This window comes from Pipistrellus kuhlii, unplaced genomic scaffold (assembly GCF_014108245.1).
Source record: "Pipistrellus kuhlii isolate mPipKuh1 unplaced genomic scaffold, mPipKuh1.p scaffold_m20_p_11, whole genome shotgun sequence".
Taxonomy (NCBI): Eukaryota; Metazoa; Chordata; class Mammalia; order Chiroptera; family Vespertilionidae; genus Pipistrellus; species Pipistrellus kuhlii.
Genome location: NW_023425416.1, coordinates 29,948,833 through 29,972,360, shown reverse-complemented (window position 1 = coordinate 29,972,360; position 23,528 = coordinate 29,948,833). Strand labels below are relative to the sequence as shown.

General features: G+C 35.8%; 1 protein-coding gene across 5 annotated transcripts in view; it reads right to left on the bottom strand.

The window, feature by feature from the left end:
• Positions 1–1,190: 1,190 nt before the first annotated feature.
• MRPL3 (mitochondrial ribosomal protein L3) overlaps positions 1,191–23,528 on the bottom strand; it is a 43,977-nt gene continuing 21,639 nt past the window's right edge. For 2 of the 5 annotated variants that reach the window (XM_036431489.2, XM_036431490.2), the window contains exons 7-10: positions 11,727–11,835; positions 6,836–6,913; positions 6,534–6,611; positions 1,191–2,305 (exon numbers count right to left, since the gene is read on the bottom strand). In XM_036431489.2, coding sequence (XP_036287382.1) covers positions 2,153–2,305; positions 6,534–6,611; positions 6,836–6,913; positions 11,727–11,835 — 418 coding nt within the window. In that variant the 3' untranslated portion in view covers positions 1,191–2,152. The remainder of the gene's footprint in view (positions 2,306–6,533; positions 6,612–6,835; positions 6,914–11,726; positions 11,836–23,528) is intronic. The other 3 variants (XM_036431491.2, XM_036431492.2, XM_036431493.2) reach the window with 3 other exon arrangements.

Genomic DNA, 23,528 nt, shown 5'->3' with positions numbered 1-23,528 from the left:
CAAATGCTATGATTCCAACATGATGCTTTCCCAGTAATAACTGTTTGTGTTGCTAAGATAACAGCTGCTTCCAATCACTTTCTCAGCAAACTTGACACATCTACAAGTTCACTAAAATCTTTTGATCAAATGTAGCTAACTAAAGAATTAAGGCATGCGTATTCTGAACTTCAATGTTTAGTAAAGCCTAAATCCCTAAGCATATGGGTCATATCTAATTTTAAGTTTTGATCATTCTTAAATTTATATGTTCACATAAATTTTAGAATCAGTTTGAACAATACTATAGTAGGTCTGTTGAGATTTTAAAAACAGGACTGAATTCTTTGCACTGTCATCTTCTCATCCACAACCATATTATTATTCTCCATTGACTCTAGCAAACTTGTTGGGCTTTTTCCAGGTAACCTTTTTAAAAAATTGCTATTGTGAATATCCACTTTCCTCCCATAAGATTTTCCAATTAGATATTGCTATTATACATCTGTATATTAATCTTGTACTGTCACTTTTTTGAATTTTCTTCATTGGTTCTGGTAGCTGAATAGTTAATGGTCCTTGATCTTCTAGGTAGAAGTTTCTTACAAATAATAATATTTGCTCTCACTTCCCAATATTGACATTGTGTTCTTGTGTCTTCTGCACTGGCCAGGAGCTCCAAGAACATCACTGAATAGAACTAGTAAAGGGTATCCTTGTTTGATCTCTGAGAAGAATGTGTTTTATATTTTACCCTTGAGTATGATGTTTGCTTGAGATATCTTTTAACAAGTCCAGGAATCTCTAGGTTGATAAGTTGTTTAGGTTTTTAATGAAAAATGGTATGGAAAACATACTCCTCCAGTTTAAAATGAGTCCTCTTGGGGAACTTACCATTAAAGCTAAATATGTAACAGTTCAACGTTACTTGTTTTACTTTGGTACCAGGCAGCTCAGAGCCAAAGCATCACAACTGCATGCCCTGGCCTGCTCATCTATATATGGTCTTGGCATCGTTCCTTCCCAACCCTTCACCTATTTTGATTTACATCTTCCTAGATATTTCCCTCTTACTTTACTACTTTGCTTAGATTTCCTATCAATTTCCAAAAATCTTTAATAGAATGAGATTAGTATAAAACTTTAGAAAAGATATGGTACCATTAGGATTTAAAATAAAAAATGAGAGACATTTAGTAGGGGTAGAAAAATACTGTGGGAACTTTTAATAATCCACCAGTTACCAGGAAATTAGGTGGAGACCTAACACTATGGCTAGTAAGTCTCTTGGGTGGCCATATAAATCAAGTGTCGGAAAACATCTGGAGTTAAAATGAGTGCTGTGGGGCCTCAGGAACCTGGTCCAGAGTTAATTTAGTGGTTAAATGAGGCCTGCTTTTACTTACATTGTTATACTTACATTGTTAAGCTTAATTATTTGTCATAAGTAGCAATTAGAAAGCACATTTTAATTTCATATAATGAAGTGAAACCCAGGAGCCATTAACATTTTCAGTAATAAGTGCTTAATAAAAGTGTGAACGTATAATCCCAGGCCATTTCAAATCCTTTAAAGAAGGCACCAAGGAACAGTGGTTTTACCTACCTTATAGTTAAGTGATCAAACTAAAAAATAACTATTCCTCTCAACAAAAGTGTAAAAAAGACCCATAATATACAATTGTCTTTGACAGGCCTTTAACTATAACATATATATTTCTGTAATTTAAATAAAAACCTCACTTGCTTTCCTTCTTCAGGACTCTAAAATATAGAAAACTGATAAAAATGAATTTTAGGAAATGGATTTTATTACCTAAATAGGTTATATCATAGTCCCCATATGCTTTGACATGATTTCACAAAAACAAATCTTTATGAACATCTTAAGATAACTTGAAAAATATATAGTAAAAAAAAGATGAAACCTACAAAGATTTTATTAATATGCACATGGACCCAGTCCATCTAAATTTGGCATATCTAATCTACTTAATTTATTTAATGTGATAATTTTAAAAATTCCATTGGGAGATAATGACATATTATGCCCTTGACAAGTGTGATATTGTTTTGACTAAGAAATCAAAATAAATTCCTGGTTCTGTTGTTGTTCTGGCTCATCAAAACTAATACAATATTTGAGGGTGAGGTTCTGCCATGCCCAGTGAGGTTAGGCAAATGTAATAGAAGGTGCACTGGGTAGACACATATTTTCATCATATAAATTATCTGGTAGTTCCTCGTCATCTCCATCAGGAAAATAGGTAGGGAATGGTAGATTTTTGGAGAAATCCTTATATGCAGGTAGTATAGAATCTTTGATCTGGAGGGAAGAAGCAAAGAGTTTATTAATGAGTGCTACCAATTAAGTTACTTAAAGATAGGATGTTTTACTTATTATTCATAATCAAAGAATATCTTCCTATATTTTCTAATGTGAATGCAACTGTTATATAACATAAAAGGAACTCAATGTATCCTTTTTATTTGAATTTAATTAATCCAGTGATATAATCTTCCTCAAGTTAACCACCTATCTCATAAGAAAAATTTCTAAAACTGCCCAACAGGATAAATTATATTCCATAATTTCTATTTAAATATCAGTTATATCCAAGTTGATTTTTCAAATATAAAGACTGATATAAACTATATACTAAAAGGTTTTGCTATCTACTTCTTAATGATTTCATCTACTCATATTGTCTATTATTTTATACCATAATTTTTGAGCTGAGATTAAAAATAGTTTACCTAGTATTTTTATCAGTCTTAATTCTACAAACACATAATAAAAAAACATCAAGTTTTATTAAGGAAATCAGCTTACATTTAAAAGGTAGCATTCTTATTTATAAGCTAAGAACAGAATAGTATTTAACAAAAAACAAATTCATAAGTATTGCTATTATCTATATTCTAAAAATATTCTAATTATTTATATTCTAAAAATATTCTAATTATTTGAATTCATAAGCTAAGGAATACTACAGATGTTGATATAATCTGAAATATTTTATTTTTGGAAAACATCACTGGGTTTTTTAAAGCTTCTGACTTCTACAGCCTTTATTCAGAGAGGAATAAAAAAATTACATATAATTATAAACACAGAGTAAAATAAGTCATGATAATTTTGGCAATAAGAAATGAATAATTTGGCCTGGTAGGAATGGCTCAGTAGTTGAGCACAGACCTATGAAGCAGGAGGTCATGGTTTGATTTCTGCTCAGGGCACCTGCCAGGGTTGCAGGTGGCAGCCGATCAATGATTCTCTCATCATTGATGTTTCTCTCCCCACCTCCTCTTACTTCCTCTCTGAAATCAATAAAAAAAATTTAAATGCCAAACTGTTAAAAAATAAAAATAAAAGAATGAATAATTTGGTTGAAACAGCTAAATACAGAAAAACATATCTATTTTAATCTCTCATTAAAATTGTTCTCATTAAAACTGTTCTAAAAAATTATCAGCAAGTTGCCCAGAAGAAAATAAAATCACTTTCCCCCACAATTAATCTTGAACTTTAACTTGGACTAAAAGAGGTCATATTCTTCCCAATTTAAACTCTCAATTTAGAATTTAAAATAAAACCTGAGTAAGTAGACAATAACACTTTCTGTGCTAATTTGATGAATGTAAACATTTACTAACAGCTGACCTGAAGAGTGAGTTCATTTTTATAAATCTGTTATAGCTGAGGAACATTTCAGGCAAAAGCACTGTTTAAATATTCTAACTATAAAAGCTACAGTATAATATGTAATCCACTGACTTGAAACATAAAAGATGAGAGCAGTTTTAAAATTGAGGGCTGGAAGTTTACAGTCCAAAGGTGCAAGACTTGTATGAATTTTTGTGCACTTAATTTTGCCTCTGGATTTATTTCCCTGCCTTCACCAAGATCCCTTCAATCACCTACTTCATTCTTTTCATATTTATGTGTATTGGCAAAGCAGTTCAAATCTTGTGAAAAAAGGTTAGGACACACACAAATAAGGCACAACTTGAAAATAAATGAGGACATAGGGATGAGCACACGAGTAGTATTTAATAACATAGCCTACATTATGCTATAAATAGTTTCTTAGGCTCCCTGAATACATTTAGTGAGTCTAAACAATAAAAGCTTACATTAATGAAACAGGCTGGTCAACCCAAGGACTTGTCTTTACTAATTTTAGAATTAAAGACATTGGCAGCCCCGCACTCAGAGCGCCAACGCTCCCGTGGAGTGAGTGGATGTCCAGCCAGAAGCGCTCATTCTCCTCGGGCAAAGGTTTACCTGCCATGCAGTCGCCCGGGAGAACAGAAAAAGTGGGCTGAACATTTTCAGAAGATGTACCACACTGCTGACATTTAAACACAAGCCCACGAAATATTCCTTCAAGCCTACACCTTAATGTTTGAAGCACACATTTTAGATTATCATAATTCAAAGACTTTTTATTTATTTATTTTAAAAAAATATATATATATTATTGATTTTTTACAGAGAGGAAGAGAGAAGGATAGAGAGTTAGAAACATCGATGGGAGAGAATCAACGATCAGCTGCCTCTTGCACACCCGCTACTGGGAATGTGCCTGCAACCAAGGTACATGCCCTTGACTAGAATCGAACCTGAGACCCTTCAGTCTGCAGGCTGACACTCTATCCACTCAGCCAAACAAGCTAGGGCCCTTTTTTAAAAAATCGAACCTGGGACCTTTCAGTCCGCAGGCTGACGCTCTAAGCCAAACCGGTTTTGGCAAGATGAGTTCTTTTTAAAATCAAAACCTGTCCGTTGAAAATGCATTCACTAGTGTGGTAACAGTTCAAAAGTGACTAGATATTTCTGTTGAAAGTTTCTCAAAATATATTTGGACTCCTCTTTAGAAATCGCCTTTGGTGGGCCTTCTGCCTGTCTCTCTTCAGTGACAGTAGGCTACCATCCATTTGACAGCTGACTTTTTGAAAGCAATTTTTTATTAAGTTGATGAAAAGTCCGAGTAATAAGTGTTGCTTATAAACCGTTTGATAACCAGATCAGAAAATTACATAAATTATGGTTTTTCAAGACAGTTGATCTATTCATCTCCAATAGTTACTAAGAAGCATCTAAGTTGCTGAGGTGGTACCTGAGAAGACACAGCAGCAATAGTAGAGTTCAGCTGGAAAGCCAGCCTAAAGCTGTGAATGCAGCAAATGGGGTTATTAAAAAAAATCCACCTGCTATCCAGAATAACTTTATAATGGAAAATAATCACTTTCCTCTTTTATTAGGTTGTGATATGCATAATGTAATAAATCTGGATTGCGGAGGTAGGGATACATTGAATTATGAAGCCAAAATGTTACGAGAAATACAATGACAACTTGCTGGCTTCAACCACTTGTCACTATAGTCACTTGGAGAATGGATCACCTGAGTTTGGAAACCTATTTAAGCCTATGCACCTGCAATCTTAACGAAAGAAACAAGAGAATAATCCAGTCAAAAAATGAGGAGTGCCAGGAAGGGAATTTTAATTGTAAGATTAAAACAAATACTGTACCTTATTCCAGTAACAGAACTATTTTAAGAAATAAAAATACATATAGGAAAAGACCCAATATGAAAAATTTAAGGTTTAAGTTTTAACCTATTTTTATGGTTGTTGGAAAATTAGTGAAAAGTATATTTCCAGGAATAGCTGATATAACTTTTATTACAAATTTATTTTCAGAATGGGAGGTTCAAAACTCGTGATTTATCACTTTGTATGGTATTACAAAGGCAGAATATTTAATTTGTAGAAGTCTCTGAGAGTCTGAGGTTTTCTTCAAATCTATCCTGTACAATCTGTTTTCTTTTCTTTCATATGTTGAACATAGAAATGAACATAAAAATAAGCATGTGTAGTTTTAGGGAAAATACATAAAAATACAATCAGAGCAATGCCAGTAATAATAAGAGAATCTCTCTTTAAAATGTCTACCTTTAATCATCTTTCTTTTGGACTCTCTCATTAATCTCATTAATCTCCACCTCCAGTATTTCTGGTTCCGGTGTCAAAGCACTCTTAAGAAACTAAGAAGTCGTTATTTGGAATGACAGAGATATATTCATATTTTGGCAAGAGTATCCTAATCTCCCTTGTATATTTCTAAAGAGCCTCTGCTTACTGATCCTTTTTTTTTTTTCTTTTAAATATATTTTATTGATTTTGAACAGAGAGGAAGGGGGAGAGAGAGAGAGCTAGAAATGTCGAAGAGAGAGTCATCGATCAGCTGCCTTTTGCATACTCCCTCCTACTGGGGATGTGCCCGCAAGCAAGGTACATGGCCTTGACCGGAATTGAACCCGGGACCTTTCAGTGCGCAGACCGATGCTCTATCCACTGAGCCAAACCGGTTTCGGCTGGTCCTACCTTTTTTTACAGACAAACACTATAGGTTGTTCTGTACAATTTTTGCACTCAGTTGCTACTAAAAAGCAAAATAATTTAGCAGAGAACTCATGTAGCTTGAAAATTAGGGGCTGTTTTTCATATTCATGTAAATGAACAATGGGAAATAGCTATACATACCTTTACTAAGCAATTTCTATGTCCAGGTACAGAGCCATTTACATAGATTATATTGTGCTTCGTGTTTATTCTCCACACCTAAAGCCATAAGTGAAATCATACTTTAAAACTTTGAGAACACACAGAGTTCACGCATCCTCCACCCCTCAATAACTGTGAAGCCTATCAGAACAATCACACTGTTCAAGCATTAAACTGAACAAATAATAATAAAACAGACACACATTAAGTCCATACTCTGGTGCCTCTGTATTCAGGCATTGATTTAACCATTCCTAAAAAGAGCCACTTCAGAAACTTACTTTCAGTCCAAATGCTGTCCTATCTCTGTTTCCCATTTTCCCAGGCATTTTAGTTCCAGGCCAGACTCTGGCGACATCCTAAATGAGAGAACCAAAATTAGCACTTTTAAATATTCTCAATTTAAAACAGTTCTGATCAAAACAAAGTGCAAACTAAGATAGGAATTATTAAAATGTTTAATCCCCTCCCCCATTCTGTTAGGACTTAGTAAAGAACTAAAGAACTAAATATGAATTTAGACACATTTACCCCAAGAGGGGTATAATCTAGTTTAAATTAGATCAGAGCGACAAAATAAATACAGACCAAGAACAGAGTTAGGAGAAAAACTCAATAACAAGAGAGAAGTCGCTGTGCTAACACTGTTTGAGAAAAATAAAGGACATACAAACATGTCACACCACCAAAGGAAAAAAATAACTGCCTGCCTGCTTTCATGAATCTCCCATATCAGCCCATATAATGGACTCAATCCGCACCTACTCTTCCCTTGCTTTTGATGTTACCTTCCTTCAGCAGAATGATTAAAGGACAGTTACTTATCAGAATATTGAGTTTGTTTGTCCAGCCCTGGTTATCCTCGATTCACATAAATCAAACAGCTTCCCACAATCTCTACTATTTTGGCTCTGATAATGGATAATTTTACATTTCAAGAAGCAAATCTGAATTCCATCTAAAATGGGAAAGGGTTTCAGGACACATGAATTCCTGAAATAGAAAAACTTTTGCATCACTACTCTCATAACAGAAGTCCAGGGGTCCAGGGGAAGTAACTCATTAAGAGATAACCCAGCTTAAAAGATAATTGTGAATATTATAGATCAAGTATCACTCTTATTTATTCTATAAATGCATCTAGTGATAAACACCTACTTACCCTTACATTACTAAAAAAAGATTCTGCCCTCCCCAATTAAATTTACTCTTACCTTAAAAGTATACCCTAAGAGTCACTAGCTAATCCCTATGAAAGTATTTACAAACACAGAACAGAGTATTTCATGACAAATAACTTGTTTTAAAAATTAGGCATGTAGAAGTCTATTATAAGAACTTTAATGTAATTCATATGCCACATATTTAAAGGCAGTTTAATATTTTTAGTGTATTGCTATAACCATTTTTATCACCCTCCCACTCCCCCCCAAAAATTTCATACCCATTAGTGGTAACTCCCCCAGCCCTATACAAACTTCTAATCTATTTTCATCTATGGATGGACATTTCACATAAATGGAATATACAATATAAAGTCTACTGTGATTGGCTTCTTTAACTTAGCAAAATGTTTAAGACTCCGCCGTGTTGTAGCATTTCAAAACTTTCCATTTTATTGCTAAATAATGTGTGAATACACCACTCATCCATTCACCAACTGATGACCCTTTGGGTTGTTTCTAATTTTTTGGCTATCATAAATAATGCTGCTGTGGCTATTTATGCACAGGTCTTTGTGGGCATGTGTGTATATATATATATATCCACACACACACACACCGAAGAGTGGAACTGCTGGGTCTTATTTTATAGTTAAACATTTTTAGCAACTGCCACACCATTTTTACATTCCTACTGACAATGTATAAGGGTCCCAATTTATCCACATCCTTGCCAACTTTTGTTATCATCTGTCATTTTAATTATAGTCATTCCATTGAGTGTTAATGGTATCTCATTGTGGTTTAGATTTACATTAATGTAATAACTAAAAGATGTTAAGCATCTCTTCATGTGCTTACTTGGCCATCTGTGTATATCTTCTGGGAGAATGTCTATCCAAGTCCTTTGCCTATATTTAATTGGGTTATTTTTTTTACTATTGAGTTATAAGAGTTCTTTATATATATTCTGGATACAAGTCTTAGCAGATATGATTTGCAAATACTTCAATTCTGTGAATTGTCTTTTCATTACTTGTACTTTTGGTGTCAGATATAAGGCTTTGCCAAACCAAAGATTATGAAAACTTACTCCTATTTTTTAAGGTCTTAAATTTATGTTGATGATAAACCTTATTTTAATAACTATTTTATATAATTAAAACTATAATTTCACATTTATAAAAAGTTGCAAAAATAACACAAACTCTTATTCTACCCAAAATTATCAACTGTTTACAGGTTTCCCACTTGCTTTATCACTCACTCTATATGTCTGCACATCTCCCTATATCATCCATAATTTACTGGTAGACATGATGCTCCTTTACCTATAAGTATTTCAGTGTCTATTTCCTAATTCTCTTACATAACACAATACAATTAAGAAACTCAAAGATTTAAATACATTTATCTACAATACAGTCCACATTCTAATTTTGTCAACTGTCCCAATAATGTTCTTTACTGCTATTCCCCCCAGTCCAGATCTACTTCAGAATTACATAGTTGTCACGTCTCTTTAGTCTCCTTAAATCTGGAGGAGCCCCTCAGCCTTTCCTTGTCTTTCATGACCTCGACATTTTTGAAGGCTACAAACCAATTATTTTGTGGACTATCACTCACTTGGGGTTTGTCTAATGTTTCCCTGCGATTAGATTCGGGTGATGCATTTTCGATGGGAATCACCACAGAAGTGATGATATGTTCTTTTCCTGGAATCCATTCAGGAGGCACACTGTGTTGGTTTGTTTTCAATTACTGGTGATGTGTTCACTCAGTAAATTCACCCTAACGTTATTATTTTCCCTTTTGTAATTAATAGGCAACTTGCTGTGGGACTATGTAAACATATAGGTCCAACAAGCTTTCACCACTTGTTTTAGCATCCATTGGTAATTCCTCTGATGGCCATCAAAGTGAAATTCTAACTCTAACATCCCTTCCATACTTATTAGCTGAGCTTAAGTGTAAGGAAGAGCAGTCCGTTTATTAATCTATTTTATTTGTATCAGTGTGAAATCATTAATCCTAAATTTAAGTTTCCAAATCAAACTGTCCACTCCCTCCACCCCTTTTTATTTTGCAAGTGGGAGCTAATTGTAGCTGGATCCTGGGTCCTTTTCACGTATCATTTTTAAAAGCACTTCCTTCATTTCTTGAACAAGCTGGTGTTTAGAAACCAAGATCTAGGCTCTACTTGTGTTCATTGCTATGGAATATCTTTGCTTTTTACGCCCTTTCAGCAACTAAGACATACATATATTTATACCCATTCCTTTCTTTACATATACCCATTCCTTTCTTTACATAAATACATAATAAATATATACTGGTACCTGCAACTGGAATTCAACACTACAAGGTTCATTTTAGTTTTCTTTCTTTTCATAACTTAATATACCCTTCTCTAACAGTGAGAAATATGGCTCCCATTAGTAATATATTTACCTATCTTCTCAACCTTAAATTCACAGAAAATTATTTCAGAATAGCTACTTAATATCAACACTAATAAGAGAAAAATGCAAATTGACCAAACAAATATTTAAGTTAATTTGCAGATGCAGAGAGAAGCTGCAGAGACGGGAGGGAAGCCTGCATTGGTTTGCTCCGGCTGCAGGAAGCCCTATTCTTGCAGGAATCTTCCTGCAACAGGCCTCTAGTTGCAAATAAACATAATTAGAATTCAATACCTATGCACAGTACCTTTTTAATTTATACTCAAGACATATGGCCAAATACTGTGTTCAAAGTTCAGTTACTCCCCCACCTGTTTGAAATGAATAACATAACCTCACCAAACAGTTAGATTCAACTTTAATTCTATTCCATTATGGAACCCCCATTCTTTGTATTTTATTTTGAATTCATAAAATATTTACATGGTTTCAACTATAAAAATTTTAAAAAAGTATATGTGTGGAAGTGTCTCTCTTACCACTTTTGAGCCCTTCCATACTGTTCCCTCCCATCTCCTGTAGGTAACCAATCTGTTTCAGGGTTATCTTTTAGGTCCTTCCTTTTTGCAAAAACAACCAAGTAACATGTGCATTTCCTTATATCCTGGAAATCACTTTCTCATTCTCTTTTCAGCTGCATTGAGCAGATGTACCATACTTTATTCATCCAAACTCCCAGGTATGGACATTTATGCCTGTAGTATAAATAATGTTGCAATAACTAATTTTGAGAAAATGAGGATCTTCAGGGTAAATACCTAGAAGTAGCATTGCTGTGTAGTTCTATTAGATATTGCCACACTATACTGTATTTTATCCCCAACAAAAGATGCACTAGCTTGTATTCCCACCAGCAATGCATAAGAACCTGTTCCTCTATATTCTTACTAACACAGTGGCAAAAATCAAAGCTTCATAACACATTCTGCTACATAAGAATTTAGTAACTCAAGAATGGTTTTAATCTGTGTTCCTCTAATGAAAGTAGAAATATTCCCACTTAATACTGATATACCTGTACACATATATCAAGCTTTATAGATTAAACTTGCATTACTACGATGCTCCAATAAATTACACTCCCTCACTCCCCAGCACTTTATGCTGTATCTCTGGGAGAGTAGATCTGAATTAGCAATACAAAGTCCTTTACCATTTCTTCTCTTACACCATTATATTATCCTTGATAATCCTTAAACTGCCATTTAAGGAAAAATAGTGTGAAGGAACCAGATGAAAGGCATTCTAATCCCTAATTTCTTGCAGCTGACTTCAGAGTGTAGGAGGGGAGTCAGAGATGGGAATGAGAAAGTAGGCAGAAAAATATTTAGAATGCTGACTGTAGGAATGTAGGGAATAACTAAATGATTCAAGTGGGCCTCTGGAAAGTAAGACCAGGACCCATAAAAGTGTGGTGAGTACTAGGACTCACCTTGACTAGGATTAACATTATGTGACTTGCTCCCCAAGGTCAGACTAAAGCACTGTATGTACAGAAGTTTGGACCTATCGTGACATTAAAGAGAGCACCACTAAGTTATACTTACACCAGTTGAAATAGCTCCAGGTCTCCGGTGAGTTTTCGTTTGACCATGAGAAGCAGGCTGGCCTTTAAATCCCCATCGTTTCATGACACCTTGAAACCCTTTACCAATGCTGAGCAAAAAAAGCATCAGAATTTGCACAATGAACGGAGCATAAAATACACACAACTGTACACTTTCTCGACAGTACCTTAGAGTTTTAACAAAACTAAGCTAAATAACTAGAAAAGGCTATATAAGCAAAACCGCAAATGAACATTCTTTTATGTCTGACCTGGTCTGAATCCCTTCCTGAAATCTTATATAAAATGATTAATTCAAGATTGAGAGACAAGAGCAAGTTAAGCAAAGGAAGTCCAATCTGAACAGGGGGTTTTATAAGCCTTTGAAAAACATGGCAAGAGTGGTATACTTCTAGAAGTTCCAAAATACTTATAAAGAGATATGGCAGACAACCATTAAGATCCCCACACTTCCTGGTACCCAGACCTTCAAGTTCTCACCTCTTCTTGAGCCTGGGTGGACCTAGCAACTCATTCCTAAGGAATAAACGATAGCAAAATTGATGAGATGCCACCTCTGACATTAGGTTACAAGGAGAATGTGGCTTCCATCTTGGCACTCTCTTGCTTGATAGGCTCTGAAGGAAGCAACTGCCATACTGTAACCTATTCTACAGAGTGAAGAGGCAAGGATGGCTCTAGCCAACAACTGTGGACCGAAGGCTTGGCGGCAATTCTCCCCAAGTCCTACACTGAGATGACTGCAGCCAGAGGAAGTCAGCTAAGTTTACTGGGATTTCTGACCACAGAAGCTGTGAGGTAATAAATATTGGTTGTTTTAAGCTGTTATGATTTAGGGCAATGTGTTATGCAGCAAAAGAAAACTAATGCAACAGAATATTAAATAAAACAATAATACTCTAAAAGCTGCATGTTTTACTATTAGAAGATACCAGATGGATATTGGTTTCAAGGCTTGACTAGAAAGCTAATGAAAAAAATCAGAATTACAATTTCTTAAAGTGAAATATTTCACATATTTCACTTTAAACAAAACCATTCTACTTTCAAAGTCTGTAACTAGAGAAACATTCTGTCATGCAGGTGGAAAGCAAACAACACTGTGATTCAAAGCATTATTATGTCTGTTGCTATCAGTACAAATCACATAATAAAAGGGCTTGAATAAATTGTAAGCTGTAGTGGACACATTTTTATAGACTTAGGATGAACATTTTTTTCAGCTTTCATTAGATAATATGTCAACATATTTTGAAGTCGTGTTTCCTAACCCTAACAAAGCTAGCTGTTATTAAATAGACAGTGAATAGTTCAGGCCTTTTACAAAAAAGCAAAAGGTTACGAAAACCACCTTATATCCACAAGCACTTTGCTGTGCATAGAATTACCAGAGAGTAATGAGTTGAAGTTAGCCTGTATAATATTTTGTTGAACTCTTGATTACCTAACAGCTAAATATTATCATATCACAGGTCAAATGTTATTTGTATATGAATTTAACTGCAGCGTATACCACTTTCTTCATAATCAACTGGACATATCACTGTGTATACATATTTTCTGCCTCAAAAACTCAAAATAATTCTTATTCCTGATATAAAAGCTAAATGGAAGTTTCATATATAAAAATTATAAGATTAACATTTAAGAAGAAAAGCTATGATAGTGAATCATTTTACTGAAATCTGCCTCAGAAACTTAAATGAAAATATTTGTTAACAGATTTTAGGACATATTGGAAAATAAAAAGGAAATACCTAAAAAGTCACTTGAATCTATCCTATTGTTTCACAAATAACACTTTAAAGAAAAAAAATGGGAGGGGACTGCAACACAAATTCTAAAATGAACACGTTTTAAAAATACCACATTCTAACTCTGGCCATTCTTGGTAGAAAGTTTGCTGGTGCCTTTTGAGTTCTCAAACTGATTCATCTCTTAAAACAAGAGCATGACCATGCCCAATAACATACATGCCAGGTAAATTACAGAAGATATTGAGCTCAATTTGAGAGTAAATGATTATAAGATGAAAATGGTATCCCGAAAGTGCTAATTATGTCTGCTAATTACAGATTGTTTTTAATCTAGCTCTACAGTACACCATGTTGTTATACTGGGTACAATGGGAACCTCTTCAATAAATAACTTTCTAACAAAAGGACAAAACACAATGACAGACAAATTACTGGCTTAATTCAGATGATGGAGAATAGAGTGCACCTGTTGATCCATGGGTGGTACAGGTACCTATTCTTTTGTTTCTCTCTGTCTCCCAATTTGAGAACAAAACAAAAGAAATGAACTTATCTATACTTAGCATACCCACGCACATTTCAAATATAAGGTTTTCTTCACAGGTCAAATACAATAAACCATTTTACCACAAATGATACCCAACACAAAGCACACGTGCTTCACTCCCACACCCTTTCTAATGCAATCTTTAATGACAGCAGAAAAAAAGCAAATCAAGGAAAATCCAAATCAGAAAGAACACGTTAAAAGTTCCAAATTGAGACATATGAAAAATAGAAAAACAAAATTTTGTTTTCAGCATTTATACTTGTTAAACCAAGGAATCATTAAACTCAAAACTATTTAAATTTAGACTTGGTTGTTGTTTCTTGGCTTATTTCCTTAGCATACTTCCTACTGTCCACCCTAGAGAAGTCAGAGTAATTCTATTACTGACAATAGCTGTGCCTTAGGAAAAAAGATGATTCGTTTCCTTTATTTTGCCTTCAGTTTCCAAATGTTGTATAATGGACATGCCTTTCATAAATATTTAATAGATGGTGTTCAGAAAAGGAGAAAAAGGACTTAAAGGTATGACTAAGAATCTTGCAAAAGAGAATGCATAACTTAATGTTTCTAACTGCATCCTATAAATCTCTAGAAATTACTACCAGGTGAATTTCATTCCCATGCCATATTATGGCAAATGCCTAAATGTCTACCAGTAGACAGAGGTTTTAATAAAAACCCACCAGTATTTCCTCACTTTGTGGGAAATGGCCTTTGATTTCATGGTTCAGAATATAGTTATATATGGAGATAAAACAAAATGACCATGACATGAGGAGTGCTCTCAAGTTCATCCATTCTGAGTGCTCTGAGAACTTCCTCCAAAATTCTCATCACTCAGTCTTTCCTTGCCACTGGCTTCTTTTACCTCTTCTCTCAGCTGAATTCCTTTCTCCTCTTAGGAAGCAAACTGCTTCTCCCTCTCCCATCCTTCGCCTGCAACCTATTTTTCTCTCCTAAGTGTTCTCTGGAACTCACTACTCTGAGGTTAATCTCTTAATCCCCAAACTTAAAACCTTTTTAATAACCTTTTATTATGGAAGTTTTAAAACCTTTTAATAACCTTTTATTATGGAAGTTTTAAAACATATTCAAAAGCAGAAATTCTAGTACAAAGAATTTTTGACTCAAGGACTATTTTGTCTCATCTATTTCCCTCCCCTATAATTCCAATGTAATAAAAAGCTAATATGCAAATTGTTCCCTAAGGAGTTCAACTGCTTGCTATGATGTGCACTGACCACCAGGGGCAACGTGGAACATGGCCAGAGACCAGAGGCATTGGTGGGGCACTGAGGGAAACGAGGGAAGGAGGAGGTGGGGAAGCTGATTTGCCCTGATTGTCAGCCAGGCCATGCATAAATTTCATGCACTGGGCCTCTAGTTTTAAAATTCCAGATATCATATCATTCTACCCATAAATATTTCAAATATGGGTCTCTAAAAGATAAGAATCCTTTTAAAGAACAAAACTACATTACCATTATCACAACCTAAAAAAAATTAGCCATCCCTTAATATCAAATATCCAGTCAGAGCTCACATTTCTCTGGCCTCTTTTAAAACAGAAGAACTGTCTTCTATCACTCTTTACCACCACTCCAATCATCACTTCCTCCCTATTCTCCTGCTTCCCTAATGCTCTTTGACATGCTCCTTTCCCCTTACAGCTACGTGAAAAGATGATCTTAGAGTCTTGCCTCTGACCCTTTTCTCACTATGGTAATAAACAGGGGTTGCCAACTTGTTTTTGTGAGTTTTATTATAACACAGCCACGTTTATTTTTCTACTTATTGCCTATGGTTGCTTTAGAGTAGGGGTGTCGAACTCAATCAGAGAAGGGGCCAAAATCTAAAATCCAGCCTAAATCGCGGGCCGAATGGTTTACTGAACAGTCATAAACTGTCATTGTGATGGAAACGCAGTGGAGTGCAGTGATGACAGCGTGGTGCGGGCCACATTGCAAGGCCTGGCGGGACGGATTTGGCCCGCGGGCCTTGTGTTTGACACATGTGCTTTAGAGCTATGACAGAGCTGAGAAGTTGCAACAGAGACCACAATGTTCACAAACCTACATTTAGTATCTGACCGTTTGAGAAAAAGTCTGCTGTCCCCTGAAGCTATTACTAATAAACTGGAGGTCTAGACAGACAAATTATTGTTCTCAAGTTGGTAGCAAGAGTTCTGCTACCAGCCCATTCTACAGATGGCTGGACCATAGCTAGACAGAAGTACCTCGGCCATTCAATTCCAATGTTTCAGAAACAGAACTGAACATCACCCTCTCTTCAAGATATCTTCCTCCTCCATGACTTACAGAGTGAAATTCCAAGCTGTTCCCTGCTCTAAAAAAGCACACAGCATAACACTAAACAACTATAAATATTTCCTAACAACTTCATTAACTTGGAACATAAGGCCTTTTATAACTGGGTCCAGCCTACCTTTTCAAACACTGCCCATTACTGATCTAGTCATAGCAGATTCCTCTGTGAATCCCTAAATATGCCCCTTTCTTATATGTCTGCTCATTGTTTCCTCTACCTCAAATACCCTTCATGCTAAAATATCTATCTTCCACTGATACCATGAAAAAGAACTAAACGTGTTTCTCATTGTGCTATATCAGCTGTAAAGTATTTCTTTTCTTTATTTAAAAATATCAAAATCCATACTGCAAATGTTTTTCAATCTGAACCATTTCCAATTTAAGCTTGTACTTTTTCTCTTCAGCTGATTTATGCTGTAAAAATGTTGACTTGTACGTAATCAGAAAACCTGTAACTGAGTACTTAATGGAAGAGAGACTCTTGACTTTTATAAGGATGCCCCAAGATCAGGTTTCATTTTCATCCTCATAATAAAAGGCTAATATGCAAATTGTCCTCTCCATCAGGAGTTTGAACCAGGGGGTGGAGCTGGCCCATGGCCCCTCCCCCTGACTGGCACAGCCTGATCGGCCTGATTGGGGTGGGCCAGCTGGACCTCCCCTATGCACAAATTTATGCACCGGGCCTCTAGTATTTAATAAAAATGGAGGTGGGGATGAGAAGGTTAATACCAGCTCTTTGGTTAAACAGTACATTTGAACACAGGAAAATGGAGACTTATGTCAGTTCTTAGTCACAATCAAGACTGGGCATAAAACTGAATCACTGATTGGAGTAAGATGAAATTTTTAGTTGTGTAAAAGTAGTATTGAATATACAAGCATAATTTCCAAACCAATAACCTAAAGAATATCTTGTAGCACATTGTTCAAACCACCCAAGAAGTTTTTAATAAGATGAAAAAAATTCCAGTTAACACAAAAGGAAAATTTTCAGTCAAATAAATTACATGTATATAAAAGTCCCTATTGGCTAATTCACTATGCCCATCAGGATTGGCTTTTAATTTATGATGACCTAATATGACATATACATTTTAATCTTTAATTATAGTGCCTCATTTGAACAACTCATTCAGATGTTACTCATCTTCTTTGATTTCCACACATTAATGGATAAAGCCTCTCCACGGAATCCCTGTAAACTCTGGGAGTCGACTTCTACTCATTTCAGTGTTGCTGTCTAAGCCAATTTGCTCAGTGAGGTATTGCTCCTGAGCCCACGAGTGCGTCACGGTGGACTTTTCCAATTGATTTGTGTCCACCACACACAATTAGAAGCCGGCATGAAATATTTGCACAGCTGTTACTCTTTATATGAGTCTATGACAGCAAGATCTGAAATGCAGGTATTCTGTTTCTGCCTAAAAAACATAAAACTGCCAGCAAAACCTGGGAATATTTTTATCAACAAGGAACGGCTAAAAGTACACTGTTTCACAGTTCATAGCTTTTGACATGAAATCTAGCTCATTCAGTATTACAAAGAGCCAAATGTGCAGTGACAACTTGGAGTCCTCTTATAGAAGGGAGTATTTCCTGGCTGTCCTAAATAAATCCAGAACACATTTGTTGTCCTGAGTTCAGCATGCTCTTTTTAAAAAGGAAAACTCAACCAATTCTGCAACATTATGACAGGACTTAAACGGTTTTCTGAAGGCCTTCAGCCGTATCTTTTCTTCAGTAGGTCAGAAAACCATATTGCCATGTGCTGTGAATCTGTGGTTACATATTCTTTTTTCATTAATTTAGATAAGAATGAATTAGGCCTCGTGGAAAACTGAGGGATTATTTTTTGGAAGCAGATTTTTAGAATTGAAAGGAACCTTAGAAACCACTTAGTCCCATATCCTTATGTTAAAGATAATAAAATCTATATCTAGAGAAGTTAGCCCACTTGCCTAAGGTCAAATCCCTGGTAAATGAAAGTGTCTGGTCATACTTTCAACCCAGGTCATACTCACTGTTGAGAAATAGATTAGAGCAAAAATATAAAACTGTCCAGCAAACCAAAGAGGCATCGAGCTACCTCAAGTGCATCATTATTATTCTATAAATTCTAGATGGAGCAAGTGGTGTGTAAACTTAAAATACAATGATTTAATTCCTAATGACTCAATGTTATTTAATCACTTAAAAAAACATTTCCTATTGAAAACACAGATTTTTCCACTTAAAATCTGAAACAAATGAAAAAGTAGTAATATCAATAATAGTGGTAGTAGCCAATAATACTCCTAAGCATTTATTATGTGCCAGACCTTGAGCTAAGAGTTTTCTGTTTATTATCTCATTTAGTTTTTACAACATGGCTATGAAGCCGGTGCTATACTCATTTTCAAGATTTTTTCCATTTTTTAAAGATGAGAGACAATATGGACATTTTTTGAAATAGGATATACAGAAGGCCAAGAGACATATGAAAATATGCTCCAAGTCACTGATCATCAGAGAGATGCAAATCAAGACGACAATGAGGTACCATCTCACACTTATCAGAATGGTTATCATCAACAAACGACAAGTGCTGGTGAGGCTGCAGAGAAAAAGGAACCCTCCGTGCACTGCTGGTGGGAATGCAGACTAGTGCAGCCACTGTAGAGAACAGTATATAGTTTCCTCAAAAAATTAAAACTGGAACTCCCATTTGACTCAGTAATCCCACTTCTAGGAATACATTCCAAGAAATCAGAAACACCAATCAGAAAGTATATATGCACCCTTACGTTCATTAACAGCACAATTTACAATAGCTAAGATTTGGAAACAGCCTAAGTGCCCATCAGCAGGTGAATGGATTAAAAAACTGTGGTACATCTACACTAGGGGTGTCGAACTCAATCAGAGAAGGGGCCAAAATCTAAAATCCAGCCTAAATCGCGGGCCGAATGGTTTACTGAACAGTCATAAACTGTCATTGTGATGGAAACGCAGCGGAGTGCAGTGATGACAGCGCGGTTCGGACCACATTGCAAGGCCTGGCGGGACAGATTTGGCCCACGGGCCTTGTGTTTGACACATGTGATCTACACAATGGAATGCTACATTGCTGTAAAAAAAGAAGGAACTCATACTATTTGCAACAGCATGGATAGACCTGGAGAGCATTATGCTAAGCAAAATGAGCCAATCAGAGAAAGATAAATATCACATGATCTCACTCATTTGTGGAATATAATGAACAACATAAATTGCTGAACAAAAATAGATTCAGAGACAAGGTAACAGGCCACCCAACCTCAGAGGGAAGGTGGGGAAAGGGGGAGGGGGGGAGATATCAACCAAAGGATTTGTGTGCATGCATAGAAGCATAACGCATGGACACAGACAAGGGGGGTTATGTGCTGGGGAGTGAAAATGTCTGGGGAGAGGTCAATGGGGAAAAAAGAAGACATATATAATACTTTAAACAATAAAGAATTTTTTAAAAAAGAGACACAATAGGAAGGTTAAGAAAGCTGACTAGGCCACAGCTGTCCAGATACAAGCTGTCTCTATAGAGAAGCAGAGCCCACGCTTTCAGCCCCTCCAGATTTCCCTCATTAAGGCCTTAATTTTAATGACTGAGTAAAAACAAAACAAAAAAAAGTTTCTTTATAGAGTTAAAAAGGAATTATAGATGCCTACTATAATTTTTTAAAAAGCAACAAACAACAAAATATAACCCTAAAAACACCGGTCTCCAAACTCTAGTCTTTATCTAAAAAAATTTTTTTTAATCCATACCCAGCCAAGACCGGTTTGGCTCAATGGATAGAGCGTCGGCTTGGGGACTGAAGGGTCCCAGGTTCGATTCCGGTCAAGGGCATGTACCTTGGTTGCGGGCATATCCCCAGCAGGGGGTGTGCAAGAGGCAGCTGATCGATGACTCTCTCTCATCGATGTTTCTAACCCTATCTCTCTCTCTTCCTCTCTGTACAAAATCAATAAAATATATTTAATAAATAAATAAATAAATAAATCCATACCCAAGGATATTTTTTCCATTGCTTTTTAGAAAGAGTGGAAGGGATGGGGGAGAGAAAGAGAAACTTCTATGTGAGAGAGACACATTGGTTGGTTGCCTCCCACATGAGCCCTGACCAAGGCAGGGGATTGAATTTGCAACCCAGGCTTCTAAGTCCCTTACCACAGAGACAGTGTGGGAAGCCCTGGGAGAGAAAGAAAACTCACAGCACAGCCTTCCAGCTGCTCCCATAAACTTTCCAGGCATTTGAGTGAAACCATCTTTAACCCTCCAGAATAACAAGCTGCCGGCTGAATACTAGAAAAAAATCACCCAGCTAAGGTAGGTGCCCTTGGCTGGGAATTAAACCCAAGACCCCTGGGTGCACAGGCCAGAACTCTAACCACTGAGAACAATGGCCATGGTTCTAGCCTTTATCTTGAAACAGTCATTCACTTTAACTGATTTAAGAGGGATGATTTTTTTGAGATTATTGCCCTCTATGGTTTAATCACTCATTTTGAAAATTATTTCACTAATGTGCTTAAAAATTTACTACTTAGAATAAGTAGTAAACATAGTAACTTAATAGAAAATGAAATAAAATTGAAAATGTCCAGGGCTGGACAAGAATTACATCTCGAATCAGCACAAACCTGGCTTTCCCCTTCACTAGCCGGAAGAAGAGTAAACCAGAGGGGAAGTGTGCCCACAGTGGGCAGGCACCCTTCTCTGAACAGTGTGCAGGACTGGGCACTGAGTCCAAAGTATCTTTACTCTTTTAAAGTCCCACCTGGGCCGAAACCGGTTTGGCTCAGTGGTAGAGTGTCGGTCTGTGGACTGAAAGGTCCCAGGTTTGATTCTGGTCAGGGGCATGTATGTTGGTTGCGGGCACATACCCAGTAGGGGGTGTGCAAGAGGCAGCTGGTTGATGTTTCTCTCTCATCGACATTTCTAGCTCTCTCTCTCTCTCCCTTCCTCTCTGTAAAAAATCAATAAAATATATTTAAAAAAAAAAAGTCCCACCTGGCTTTTTTGTTTGTTTGTTGATCCTCACATGAGGATATTTTTCCCACTGATTTTTAGAGGGAGGAAAAGACAGACAGACATATACACGCCATCGATTTGTTGCTTCTGTGCATGCCCAGATCGGGGACAGGGGATCAAACCTGCAGCCCAAGCACATGCCCCAGACCAGAGGTGAACCTGTGGCCTTCACGCCTGGGCTGGTGCTCTAAGCAGAAAGCCACACCGGCCACCTGGCTTTTAATCTCCGTAAGACTTGATGGAAAATATTTCTGTACATATTTTGATGTCTTAAAGAAAGATTCCAAACTATTTGAATCTCAGTAAATGTATGAAAGTGCTATCGATATCTATCAATCATCCAATCTCTGAACAACTTCTTTCTTTCTACCAGGGATAACATTATCAAGGTAAGCACCTATTTTTATATTTTGAGGCCAAAGTGCAATAATTTAAAGAACATTGATGCCTTTACAGTGTTTTAAGATTACACCAGAAATTGCTATTAAAAATGTTGAAGCTTGAAAAGATAAGGATTGTTCTAATTAGCCCAGAGTTGCAGACAAGATTTTTAGGTTATCTTTCATTCAGAAAGTAAAATAAATAAAAAATAAATATTTTAAGCAGCCGAATAAGATGTTTTCTGACTTCAAAATTTAAATAAATTCTAGACAACCAGAAAAGAAATTATTTCAACAATACCAGTCACAATTTCAAAGCTCAATAAGACAACTACCGTGTTTCCCTGAAAATAAGACATCCTCCGAAAATAAGACTTACATATAGGTTTCCTTCTGAGTGAAATATAAGGCATCCCCCCCAAAATGAGCCCCACCCCCCCCCCCCCAAGACTAAACATGAGAGATTTGGTCCACTGATTCTGAAAGAAATGGAGTCACAAGAAATTCACCAGAAAATTCAGGAATTGGATTGTTATGATGATGTTCCAGAAGATGATGACATGATTGTCATTGAATAAATGAGTAAATTCTTGATACTATAGGATTCACAGTTTGTCTGGTTTGTGTTGACAACTACCGTACTACTGTACCGTATACAGGTAATAAATTTCCTTTTTTTCATTTAACAATAAATGTGTACCGTATTCTTCTTCATGGAAAAATAAGACATCCCCTGAAAATAAGACCTAGCGCATCTTTGGGAGCAAAAATTAATATAAGACACTGTCTTATTTTCAGGAAAGCAAGGTAGCAGGAAAGTGCCCCCCTTAGCCATTGTTATGGATGCAATTCATCACTGTCTGTGTCCTTCAAGTCTTCTGAGACCTAATATTTTGCCTTAAATAATGCAGAATGCATTTTTACAGGTTTCCTTTTGTTTACTTTTCATTCTTTCCTGATTTCTTTCTTTAAAAAAACACACACCTACAAATTATGAGCACCTCTATGATTCAACAGAAAACCATGGGCTAATAAACATTCTGTGTTGAGCATGGAATCATTAGTCCCAGTATTTAAATATTATCTATAGTTGTTTCTTCCTCACTATTGAGAGAAAAAAAGAGAAAACATTAGACCCCAAACCATCATCTAACAGAAGTTACACTGCAATATTATCACCATTACAGAATAATATAAACTTTAAATGGGGCAGGAGGGTGGCTCGGAGGGGAGGTTGCTAGTGGTAGTGTAGGAAACATATCATTATGCTATCTCAAAGGTTTATTCTGAATGAATTACATAAACCTATATTGTTAGTATTATAGTATAATAAAATTGTGAATTTGCTAGAATGGTTATATATATATATATATATATATATATATATATATATATATATATATATATATTTTTTTTTTTTTTTTCTTTTTGATGGAAAAAAATCTTTCTCTTATAACCTAAATTGAATTTGTATTCTTAGACCTTTTAGATAAATATTAAGAACATTTAAAATGTTGAGGAAGTCTTCAAGAAGAGGCTGCTATGTTTGCAGGAAATTTTATTCTTGAAGTAGATGGGTTCTTTAACACTATTTTCTTAGACAGTATTTTGTTTTAAATTTTCTTAGTTTTTATAAAGTATGTTTGATACAGCAATTAAAATTAAAGGTAAAGAGGACTTGAAATACTCAAAATAAAGATATAAATTTTATA